The sequence below is a fragment of the Heterodontus francisci genome, chromosome 37 (assembly GCF_036365525.1).
Source record: "Heterodontus francisci isolate sHetFra1 chromosome 37, sHetFra1.hap1, whole genome shotgun sequence".
Classification (NCBI taxonomy): domain Eukaryota; kingdom Metazoa; phylum Chordata; class Chondrichthyes; order Heterodontiformes; family Heterodontidae; genus Heterodontus; species Heterodontus francisci.
Window position 1 is genome coordinate 9,251,921 of NC_090407.1, and position 12,809 is coordinate 9,264,729.

The 12,809-nt window shown below is 44.7% G+C and overlaps 1 protein-coding gene across 10 annotated transcripts in view; it reads left to right on the forward strand.

Moving 5' to 3' along the window:
* samd11 (sterile alpha motif domain containing 11) overlaps positions 1-12,809 on the forward strand; it is a 231,663-nt gene that overhangs the window by 153,046 nt on the left and 65,808 nt on the right. For all 10 annotated transcript variants that reach the window (XM_068017043.1, XM_068017037.1, XM_068017038.1 and 7 more), the window contains one exon: positions 3,392-3,553. In XM_068017043.1, coding sequence (XP_067873144.1) covers positions 3,392-3,553 — 162 coding nt within the window. The remainder of the gene's footprint in view (positions 1-3,391; positions 3,554-12,809) is intronic.

The window sequence follows — 12,809 nt, forward strand, 5'->3', positions numbered from 1 at the left end:
GATGGACAGCAATCTTTGTTCCTGTAATTTGCTCTGACACAAGCTCTCTACTGATTTTAATCTATGGACAACAGAAGAGTGACCACTGCCTCATATATCGATTCAGTTCTCCGAAAAGGTTTCCACACTTCCTGCTCAGCAGAGAATGCCCCTTTAAGTCTCTTTGTTGTCTTACAATAATGTGCCTTCGCACTCAATCTCAGAAGAGCACCTTAGTACAGCAGGGTGCTGTTTCTACCTCTGTGCTGTTGTCCTCAGGCTATCCATTCCACACATTCAGCCTCCTCTGTGTAGTTGAATTTAAATAGTCTGTCCACACATCCTCTTGAATCTCTTGTCTTTGACTGGAATTTGAGGCAATTTAGAAGCTATTAACTGGGTTCAGTTTATTCAATTTCACTACTCTAATCTAAATATTTGAATGATTTCCCCTCCCTGCAATTCTCCTCTCTGGATTAAACAATCCCTGGCTCTTCAGCCTCTCCTCATAGCTCAGATGTCTTAAGCTAGGTACCAGATCTTTACTCTTTCCACACTGCCATGTATATCTTTACTGTTGTACAGTGACTAGAATTGTACGCAGCATTCCAGGTACGGCTGTACCCGTACCTGTACAGACTAACCATCACCTCCTGGGATTTATGTTCTATCCCTCTGGCTGTGCACCCATCCTTACTGCAGCTGCACATTGTGCTGTTGGTTTTAGTGAGTTCTCCATCAATATCTCTCCAGATCCCCGAACCAGACAGTCCTAACATAAGAGTTTGAGACTATCCTCATTGCTCATGTCTACATCAATGAATCAAGAAGACTATCAAACTGGTGAAAAACAGCCTAATATATTCTGTTTAGGCATTGAGCTGCCAATCAAACCCCTCCCCAAGAGGCAACCTATGACCCATCCCCAAGCTCCCCCATTGTTACTGAAGTTTAGTCAAGTTTAGCAGGCAGACATTCTACACTGAAACACAGCAAACAACAGCTGCACTGGGAATTTCCTCCCAAAGGAAGATTGATTTTGTCGGAAGATTCTTGCATGTTCTAACACCTGACTTTTCACAGCCACATTCTGTATGGTGGGAACAAGAACAGAAACATACTGAAGGTACACAGCAGATCCCTCCACCTCAAACCCAGCTAGTGTTTCAGGTGGAGAATTGAAAAGGGAAGGATGCGAAAGCCTCTGATTAGTTGAGATGGGTAGACTTTTACAGCGGGTGACTGATGCACCTGAAAGTATGTCTGGTCCCCTAATCAGACTGTGAACTCTCTCCTTTATGCACAGATCCCAAGTCTTCAGAAATTGGTTGAAAAACTCTCACACACCATTAAAAAAGAAAAGTTTCCTCTGACATTAAACAAGACAGATTTTAGATTTGTCACTAGATGGAATGGAAGCTGTGCAAAGAGAAGCTGCCTTGTGCAAACTCTTGACAGCTAATTGGGATGCCAAATAATTGGAGTGTAGATAATGAGAGTTCCCCTGAATAACGTAAGGTTCTACATCTCTTCTATTTATTTAATGATTCTTACTGTGACATTCAGCTGCATGCCTTTCACATTCACATTTCCCATAAAATATCTGTTGTCTACCTTAGGGCATGAAGGCAATGCTGCTTCATTGAGACACAGGGTTTGGGGCATGCAGGCAACTGCTTATGAAAGGTCATTTGTGGGTCTGCAACGCTGAAAGAGTTAAAAGTTTTAAAGAAACAACTTCACCCTCAGGGCAAAGAGAATTTATCGAGCTGATGTGTTTTTCTGAGTGAGGCATTAAAGTTTCTGTCCTCTGCTGGCCCTTATGGTTCATGGAGCAAAGTTGTTGCTTGGTGTGATTGGAGCTGGGGTTTGATCCCTGGGCTGTGCTGAGGTAGCTGACCCAGCCAGGGTAGCAGGAGTGGTCCCTGCATGCCTGGCCTAGGAAAGAGCAAAAATCAGTGAGGATTCTGCTCCTATTGTTCAGCAATGCCTCCCCCTTCCTTCGGCGAGTGTGGGTCGGGTCAGAATTGCATTGAGTAGCCTGTGATGCCCCTCTTGGCCAAATAGCTGCCAATACTCGGAGGAATGGCCACGGGCTCAGAAGTAAAGGGCTGACAGTGTCTGTAAATCTGTACCCCAGCTCTTTCTGGGCAGGAGGGCAGACAGTTTGCTGCAGGGGGGTGCTGTCTGGTGGGAAGTGATCAGAATCGAGCAGAGAAAAAGAAATTTAAGAGTGTGTTGCAAACTTTGGGAGGGATGGCGCGGGTATAGACATCAGTGGGGCGCGGATCTGATTACTGCTGTAGTGGGTGGGATATCGGACCTTCTCAATTCATTCCGAGAGCTCAAAAGAGATCAACTCGGTTTGGGCTCCGTCGGGACCACTTGGCTCCTCCATTACATTATTGGCCCAAACACAGACAGAAGAGTTGAATTCCAGAGACGCTGAGAGAGTGGCTGCTCCTGATATTAAAACAGCAGTCGACCAAGTGAGATATCAAAGACCTCCGCCGAACATCGTGTGGGAGTATGTTCACCGCATGGACTGCTGTGGCTCAAGAAGGCGGCTCACCTTCCTTCTCAAGGGCAACTAAGGATGGCCAATAAATGTCAGCTTTGCCAGCAACACCCATATGAGGAAAGAAAATCCCCCATGCCCTAGATAAAGGGTTAAAAACATTGCACGCAATAATTTTGTGCAAGTCTGTGAAACTTCATGCTAACATGAGAATATCAACTCCAAAGATATTCCCTTTCCAGTGAATTGTGTTTCTTTTACTGTAAGACACTGCTTTGGATCACATATCTCCCCAGTGCACACTGTCCAGGTCACTTGTACAGCTAAGAGTGCGGATATTAAGAATGTGCAAGAGCTGCTATGTGGAAATAGTAGCAAATGTATGAGCACGTCATCTCGAATTAAAGGATCAATTACCCTAGATGGGCAGTGTGAAAAATCATTGTTTTTTCAGGCTACAGTTAATGGTTTGTAGCCTAGGTTATCTGACAGACAGCCTCTCTATATTTGTTGAAAATGCAGAACCATAGAATAATACAGCACAAAAAGAGGCCATTCAACCCATCGTACCTGTGCCAACTCTTTGGAAAAAACTACCCAATTAATCCCACTCCTCTGCTCTTTCCCCACAGACCAGCAAACCTTTCCTATTCAAGTATATGTCCGATTCCTTTCTGACAGTTACTATTGAATCATATTCCACCACGCTTTCAGGTCGTGTGTTCCAGAGCAACTTAACTCACTGTGTAAAGAAATGTCCTTCTCATCCTCCCATAGCCCTGCAAAAAAACAAAAATTCCCCTTCAATTATTTATCCAGTTCAGGAGTGATTTTGAGTATCTTTTAGCAAACATAAAACAAATATTCTACCTTTTTGTTTTTTTCCCCATCAAGAAAAGTGCCACACTCCCTTAATCGAGGATCCAATTATTCAGATGACACCTGAAGAACACTACAGGCGAATGATGTCCGCGTTGAATGAGCATGGGACGTATGAGGAGCAGCAGCAACGCCTGTATCAACTCGCCAATAGTATGGGAGTCCCAACCCATGGAGGTAAGGAGAGCTGCACTGCTGACTGTTCTGTGATTGCTGGACAATAGCAAATCACTTGCTTTGTTCTAGTATCTGATTTGTGATGCAATCACCCCAGCATATATAACTTGGTTAGACCACACTTAAACAAGTGCTGTGTGCACTTCTGGGGGGCAATTTTATGTGGGTTTGGAGGTGGGGGGGGGGAGCATACAATCGGGTGGGATGGTGAGGGGGACCCCGTCATCTTCCCTCCTCTGCTAAAATTAAGTCTGGAGTGGGAAGGCCTGTGAGTGGCCTTCCCGCCCCACGACCAATTGAGGCCCTTAACTGGGCAATTAGTGCCAATTAAGGGCCTCAGCCCCCTGCTGCAATTAGCCGCGGGCCCTGTCGTTGCACAGGAAGCACGGCATGATAAACCATGGGGGCTGCTTGCTGGCTCCGGGGTTTGGGGCGGGGAGGGATTCCTCGTTAAAAGGCACAGTGCCTGAATGAGGGACCCGGCATCGGGAAAGGGTGGTGGGAGGGCCTCGCTGAGAGACAAACCCCTGCTCTTGACACCGAAACCCTCTACATGCCCCTTCCTTTGACTTCCCCCCCCCCCCGCAAAAAAAACCCTCCTGTACTGACTTGCCTGTTGTCTGGGTCCAGCGTGGCTCCTGGGCCTCCGCGGTGGTGCTGCTCAGTTAAAGAGCTGCTGGCATCTGATTGGCTGGCAGCTCTGAGGGCGGGACTTATGATGTCAGGGTGCTTGATCCTGTGGAAGGCCTGCCGCTGTCCACTGAAGTGTCTAATTGGCAGTAGATTTGGCAGGCTATAACTCTCAAGAATGACTGAACAGGTTGGGGCTTTTTTTTGTCTAGAAAAGGCAAGACAAAGGGATGACATAATAAAGATAGCGAGAGATTAGGAGTGAAGTAATGTGTGTACCCTTTCCTGTTGGCTCTGTACTCTTGATCAGTTAGACTGAATGAAGATTTTTATTCTGGCACTGGAACTTTCTTCTTTTGCCTTGTTCTAGTTACTAGAGCAAGTTCTTCTTCTGTCTCCCCATTTTAAAATCTGCAATGTTATAAAGTAATTTTTCTTAGTAATGGGGAGACAACGTCATTTGTCAGTGCTACCGTCAGAGCTGAAGAGTATATCAAAAGCCTACCTGAGAGAGCGGCAGTATATTGAAGAAAAGCCATGTTTATTTTGGGATTTTCTTTTTGAAGCCTGCTGAAATACAGGCCATGTAGATCAGAATGAGACTACGAATATAACGCTGTTATTAGATGAGAGCTGTGACCTGGTTTCTGGCCCTCTTTTTTTTATTACTGCTTTTCTTGGATGGAGGTCTAACTCTCAACGAGCTTTACTTTACAGTGCGTGGCCAGGTACAGCAGAGGCATGTGGTGCTGCTAAAACTCCCCATTCGCTCGCCGTATTGAGGTACATCAGTCTGCAGCATTGCTATGCCCTTTGATGAAAGGTCACTGACTGACCGAGTGAGGAAAGCCCACCTCCCTACCCTGATGTCCTACTCGGACATTTAGACCAGAGGATTCTATGTCCCATCACTGATCTGTGCTGAGCTAGTATCTGTCATTATGCCCCCGCCCCTAGGGGAAGGGCATTATGGGTGAGGACAGGATGAGGATGTGCTGAGATGCCCTTCATGAGGGAATAGCTTGCAGGCACTCTCTGTGTAGACTCAGATAAAGAATAGAGCACTTGGGTAAAACACGGGGGCTGCCAGTACCTGTCGGACCCAGAGTAGGTATCATCTAGTGAGCGGGGCAGAACAACTGAAAGGAGAAAAGAATATAACTTTTTTACGCTATTAGATGCACTCACATTGCACAATATAACATCTGATTTCCACTCAGTTCTTGCTCATCCCCTTCAATCCTCTTTAACACATGAGTTATTGCAAATGCAGTAATACCAACACCAGTTGATGTCCTGTGGTGTAGCCTATGATCAAAAATATAATTTTTGTGTCTCTTCTCTAAGTAACTATTCCTCTGCTTATCCCTTTTTTGGTTAATTGTTGGTTTTCCCTCCCCTTTTCTGCCTTTGTGGCTTTCTCCAAATTCTGTTTTTTTTTCTGTTAACCCTCTCTCTCTCCCTACTCCTCCTTTCTCTTCTCATAGATATTAAAACACAGTTGGAGGCCATGTTGATCGCCTGTGTTTATGCCAATTGGAACATGGAAAATACTTTCTCCTCTTGTCTCTGGTATTTCTCTGGCTCTCTTTGTCTCTATCTCTTTCTCTAAGCCTCTCCTTCAGTGTCGCAATCTCTCTGCAGGGGGCAACTTCAACTTTGATGGAGATGCAAAACAGATTATAGTGGGTAGGCTGTCTTCTATACACCCGGGGTTTAATGTGCGACTGATTATTTAGCGTCTGTTTTGCACACCTGTTGAAGTTGAATTTCATCTCCTCTGTCTTACGCAATTTTCCTATGTTGTCTGTCTCTGACTTTGTTTGTGTGTGTGTTAGTGTGTGTGTGCCTCTCTCTCTGTCTTCCTCCCTCCTTGACTCTTATCTTTCTTTCTCTTTGTTTCTTTCTTTCTCTTATCTCTCAGTCTGTTTCTCTGTGTGTCTCATTCTCTTTTTTTTATATCCCCCCCACTCATCTCCCATGGAGAGCCAGAGGTAGACTTGAGACTCCAGCCCACAGAGAGATGTGGAAATGATCTATTTTCCCCCAGGCTACAAAGCCATGATGCTTTTCATGGATCAGTGCAATTCTCAAATTCTCTTCGGAACAGTTTGAGCAACACAGGCAGGAACACTCCAATCAAATAATCGGGGTGGGTGGGGGGGTGGGGGGGGGTGTCATTTTGACTTCAGGTGAGAATGTATATTTAGCCACCTATACATTGCTCCCAATTTTCATTTCTATTGAAACCACAGGCATCGCCCATTTTGCACAATCCCTCAGTCAGTGTGGCCCCTCGGGTATTATCTCCCAAGTGACATCTCCCAATCCAACCTTGAACACTACCTGGACGGGCTGTTTTTGAAATATTTCCTAGGCATGTTATGGGAGGCGTTTGTCAGAGGATGGAGGGAGAGCCACTGCTTATCCCAGTTCATTCCCTGGAAGCTGACAGCGCCATACAGTTTAAAAGCAAGTGGCAATCAGTGTCTGTCTGTTCCCTCTGCCCACAGGAACCATTCGCGAGTGAGAAATTGAGGGCTAGGACTGGGGTCTGAATGACTCTAGAAGCCTGGGATAGGAGTGGGTAGAGGATTTAGATAAAGATGGGGAGACTGGGGCTGAGAAGAATTTTTTTATTCATTCATGGGAAGTTGGCATCACTGGCAAGGCCAGTATTTATTGCCCATCTTGGGAAGGATTGTAGCAAAGCAGTAATGTTACTGGACTAGTAATCCTGAGGCCTGGACTAATGATCTGGTGACATGAATTTAAATCCCACCATGGCAGCTGGGGAATTTAAGTTTAGTTAATTAAATAAATCTGGAATAAAAAGTTAGTATCAGTAATGATAACAATGAAACTACTGGATTGTCGATTTCAGGTTCATGAATGCCTTTTAGGGAAGGAAATCTGTCCTTACCTGGTCTGACCTACATGTGACTCCAGACCCGCAGCAATATGGTTGACTCTGAAATGGCCTAGCAAGCCACTCGGTTTTATCAAACCGCTACAGGGAGGAAAAAAAAAGGGCCTGGAGAGAAAATGTCCTTTTGTTAAAATCTGGGTGTGGGAGTGAATGAAGAGGCAGTGGGGGTTCACCTGGTAGAGGCCTATTAAAGTCAATGGAACTGAATATCAGGCAGGATGGGATGCCACCAGTTTTATGCAACTGGCCAAGGCAACTTCCTCCCCCGCTTGTCCGTGTTGACAAGTTATGAAAGATCGGACATAGGTTTGATTTCTGCAATGGATATTACGGTATTGTACACAAAGTTTCTTTCAGGCTATAGAAGACCCAGTCATTGACTGGGCTTGCAACTGTAGGCTTGATCAGTTGAACCCTTCTCTGTATACTGGGAAAGTGGGTAGGGGGTAGAAATTACTCTTGTAATTTGGAGCTAAATCATAAGACATGTATAAAGAACCAATTTACTACAAGCAGCAGCCACGGGAAATCCCTCCCCAGTGTTTGGTGCTCCTTTTTGCAGCCCACTGATCCAGCACCCATCAGACCTGCAGCTCCTAGACTGCTACTTCCTTTAGTCAGCCATTGCTTCCCTTTTTTGATGTTCCACTAGTTCCCTAAAGCTGGCACATCTAACACCAGGCCAGTCTCTGTAACACAGTGGGAAACATTCCATAGACTGCCTCCGAATTCTGGCGTAGCTTCAGGAACAATTTATATGCCAACAGGTGTGTACGTGCTGAAGCTGATGCCCCATGTATTATCCTTATTTTAAGTAAGGATAGAAAATCTTTTCTGCATTTCAGCACTAACATAGGAACCGGGAGCAGGAGAAGGCCATTTGGCCCATCGAGCCTGCTCCGCCATTCAAACAGATCATGGCTGATTATCTACCTCTGCGCCATTTTTCCCCACTATCCCCATTCCCTTTGATGTCATTAGTATTCAGAAATCTATCGATATCTGTCTTGAACATGCTCAATGATTGAGCTTCCACAGCCCTCTGGGGTAGAGAATTCCACAGATTTACCACTCTGTGAGTAAAGAAATTCCTCCTCATCTCAGTCTTAAATGGCCTGCCCCTTATTCTGAGACTGTGCTTCATAGCCTTTGCTGGACTGCAGCCAGGAGAACATGCAACCTTCTTCCCCGGTGTCTGTTAGAACTGCTCTTTAGGCACTGGCCAGGAGGTCCGTGATGGCACTCAGCCATGTCTATACTTGATTTTTTTTCCCCTTGTGTGAAAACTCCTATCCTGCACTCGGTTCCTTACAGATAAACACATGATCTGTAACCCCTTCCAGTGCATAATTTTACAGTTGGTGGATGACATCCATTTTCTGTATTTTATTTCTGATTACTTGCTTTTTCAATTATTTTCAGGTTATCCTTTGTATATCTGTTCTTGTGTCCCCACCCTGATCAACACCACCCCCCAGCACCACTCCCACCATTATCGATCCCCACCAGCCCTATCACATTGTATTTATTAATGTGTATATCTCTTGTCGCTGACCTACATTGGCTCCCAGTCCAGCAATGCCTCGATTTTAAAATTCTCATCCTTGTTTTCAAATCCCTCCATGGCCTCGCCCCTCCCTATCTCTGTAATCTCCTCCAGCCCTACAATGCTTTGAGATCTCTGTGCTCCTCTAATTCCGGCCTCTTGACCATCTCTGATTTTAATCACTGCACCATCAGTGGCCATGCCTTCAGCTGCCTAGGCTCTAAGCTCTGAAATTGCCACCCTTAAACCCCTATTCCTCTCCCACCTTTTTAAGGGGCTTTTTAAAACTTACCTCTTTGATCAAATATTTGGTCACCTGTTCCAATATCTCCTCATGTGACTCGGTGTCCAATTTTGTTGGATAACACTTCTGTGAAGTGTCGTGTGATGTTTCATATGTTATTGTTATAGTATATTTTCTCATTAGAGAGCTAGTGAGGAGAGTCATCAATTTAAAATCGTCACTATGATGGTCAGGAGAGGAGTTAGGGGAAATATCTATGCAGAGTGTTATTGGAACATGCCACAAGGGTGTAGTTGCGGCCATTGCAGTGGGGGAATTACAATAGGCCCCATTACCTTTGGATTGGGGAGGGGAAAATTGGGTGTCTAGCAATCTGTGCTGGCAGTGGACAGCATTGGAGCTGCTGTGTCCCCTAGTCCCATAGCCTGTGATCTGACTTCAGACAGGACAAAAAATGCCTAACCTTGTAGCTTCTCTCTTGATCTACCCCACAGTAGTCAGGGCAAATTCACAGCCAGTTCCTTTTGCACTAGCCACAGTTTAACCTGGACCAGGATAGCACAGGACAGGAGATTTTCAATTTTAGTAGGTGAATCGTTTCAATAACAAATTTATACAAAATACCGAAGCAACACAACAAACAGAAATCGGGAGGTGTCTCTGTACTCCTGTGGGGAAATGCACCATGTGATTTGCTACTGAATCTCAGAAGGACTCTGGCTTTGATATCCAATCTGCAGGCAATTAGCTGGTATCAGACAGGATGGCGGTGCATGAGCTACAATTAGTCTCTGACCATGGGCTAAGGATGTGAAAAAAATCACTCCTGATTAATGTGCAGTGACCTCGGCTGAAAGGTTTGTGTGTGTGTGTGGATATCACGGGAGAACAGAATTGGGCGTGGCTATCATGTCCCAGTGGACCAACAGCCTGCTGATACTTGTAAGGTTCGGAATGGCTGCTCGGGCGTGCTACCGATGGCAGCTGTGGAAAACGTCCAGCAAGTTGAATGAACATCTCCAGGAGAGAAGGGGAATTCGTTGGGAGGAACTGGATCCTTGGCAGCTGGGAGTCACCTAATTAAAGGGTTCAGATGACAGCAAGCTGTGATAATGAAACACGGGCAATTTATTATTGCCACATGAATACCCCACATTGAGAGCTCACTGAGGTGACTTGTACTGCTTAACTGCAGACCCAATCTGATTCAGCCCAGGAGAGTCTCTTGGTCATTTTTTAAACAGCCAGTTCCCTCCTTTTCCTCACCACCACCTGACACCTTCTCCAGAAAGGCAAGCTGCATAGTCATTCATTTTTAAACATCATATTGATAGCGTCATTAATGAGGTCCAGTACATCTTGGCTAATGGTGTACAGTATATCTCATAGGCTGGCTCCCATGGAGTCTATGATTATTGCATTTGGAAAAATGTCAGTCAAAGTCTGTGGGAATTTTCGCTCCCCAATCTGACAGGGGTGATGAATTGATTTGCGTAAGTTGTCACTTGCAGCAGCATGCAGACTGATCTACACTGCAGGTATTTGTGCTGCTCTGAAATAGGGACCTATTTCTCATCAAAAGCTATCTCTGCAAAAGTGGTGAGAAAATGGTTAAGCAGTGGAAACCTATGATCTTGTAATTTTGTTTTCCGTAAAGAGAAATTACTACGCTAAAAAAAGTTTGCATGGATGGAAAGATCAAAAGTAAATGCAACTTAACATCCAGGACTTGCAGCTCTGTTACTCAGAGATCCTCTCGATTTTCCTGGGCTTTCAAGTTTGGGACATAAGTTTTGGCGGCGCAGTGGTTAGCACCGCAGCCCCACAGCTCCAGCGACCCGGGTTCAATTCTGGGTACTGCCTGTGCGGAGTTTGCCTGGTGCTCCGGTTTCCTCCCAAAGACTTGCAGGTTGATAGGTAAATTGGCCATTGTAAATTGCCCCTAGTGTAGGTAGGTGGTAGGGGAATATAGGGACAGGTGGGGATGTGGTAGGAATATGGGATTAGTGTAGGATTAGTATAAATGGGTGGTTGATGGTCGGCACAGACTCGGTGGGCCGAAGGGCCTGTTTCAGTGCTGTATCTCTAAATATAAATAAAATTTAAAAAAATAATTCAGTATTCTCTTCGGAGCTCAATGTTGGGGCTTGGCTCCCCTGGCCCTGAGGCTGAAGGGTGCGAGATTGATCCACATGCCAGGTCTCCAGTGGATAATCTCCAGCGTCGTTCTGAGGGAATGTCCTAGAGCCAGTAGGGCACAGAAGGAGGCCATTCAGCCCATTGAGTCCATGCTGGCTCACTGTAGAGCAATCCTATCAGTTGCTCCACCCCCACCCCCCCAACTCTCACTGTAGCCCTGCAAGCTTATTTCCCTCAAGTGCCCATGCAATTTTCTTTTGAAATCATTCATCATTTCTGCTTCCACCACTCTTGTAGGTGCGAAAATTACCACTGATTGTGTAAAAATAAAATTCTTCCTCACATCCTCCTGCATCTCTTGTTCAAAACTCTAAATCTGTGACGCCTAGTACCATCATCTATTGGGAACAGCTTTTCTTTGTCTACACTATCCACACCAGTCATAATCTTGTAAGCCTCGATCAGATCTCCCCTCATTCTCCTTTGCTCCAAGGGGAACAACCCCAGCTTCTCCAACTTGACCTTGTCACTAAATTCCCTCATCTCTGGAACCATTCTGGTAAATCTCCTATGCATCCCCTCCCATCCTTCCTAAAGTATGGTGACCAGAACTGGATACAATACTTTAGTTGTGGCCTAACCAGAGCTTTATAAAGGTTCAGCGTAACTTCCCTGCTTTTGTACTCAATACCTCTATTTATCAGGCCCAAGATCCCGTATGCTTTGCTAATTATTTTCTCAGCTGATTGTGCACTGAAGCCACGATGCATACTGCAACCTTGATTAAACAGGATTAAGAACCCAATTATTTTCAAATCCAAATAGAATTTATCATAATTTATGTATTGCAGTTTTTTCTGAATCTCTTCCCGTTCCTGAAGCTGTCGACAGCAATGTCAATGTGTCAATCAGCGTGATTCCCACATGTCACCGTGCAGCAGGGTTTTTCTTTATGCATTCCTGACAGACACATCAGGGGTTTGCACAGGACTAAGATCGATACAACTGCTCATAATTGGCAGCCAGCCAGGTTCCTAAATTATAAACACCATGGCAACGCAAAAAAGAAAACCTTGCATCTCAGATAATTAATTGACTGAAGTAAATAATGAAACATTTTAATTTTTGTCTTATTTCCTCCATATGCATAACATGCCTGAAAATAATTGGAGAAACTGAGAAAAGTGATTTTTTTTTTAGATAGGTTTCGTGTTTATATGCATTAAAACCTATCTCTTTGACCAAGTTTTTGGTCAGAGTCATACAGTCAACCCTATATCTCCTTTTGTGGCTCAGTGTCATTGTTTGTTTCATAATGCTTCTATAAAATGCCTTGAGACGTTATATTACATTACAGTCCCTATATAATTATATGTTGTTGAGATAGGTAGGGGGTGCAGGTGAGAGAAGCACAGGAAAAGATGAATTGAAGTCATTATATTCACAGCAAACCAATCACTTTGCCATTCTACCGATGGTTGCTCTTTTCTGCTGCATTGTCACTGACTTGATACCCCTGGTAAGACTCTTAACTTTAATCTCGTAGCAACTCCTGCTCCTGGCTTCCAAATGAGCCGAGCCTCCATAAGAGAAGTTTCAGAATGGATTTAGTGTACAGTATTTGCAAATATGAAAAATGCACTGCCTTAGAATTAATCTCATTAGCATATGTAATGTGTTCGACACAAACAGCAAATAAACAATGCAAGTTGTTTGCTTCCACTCCGTTACCTTTTGAAAAAGTTCAACAAAGGTACTTGGATGAAAG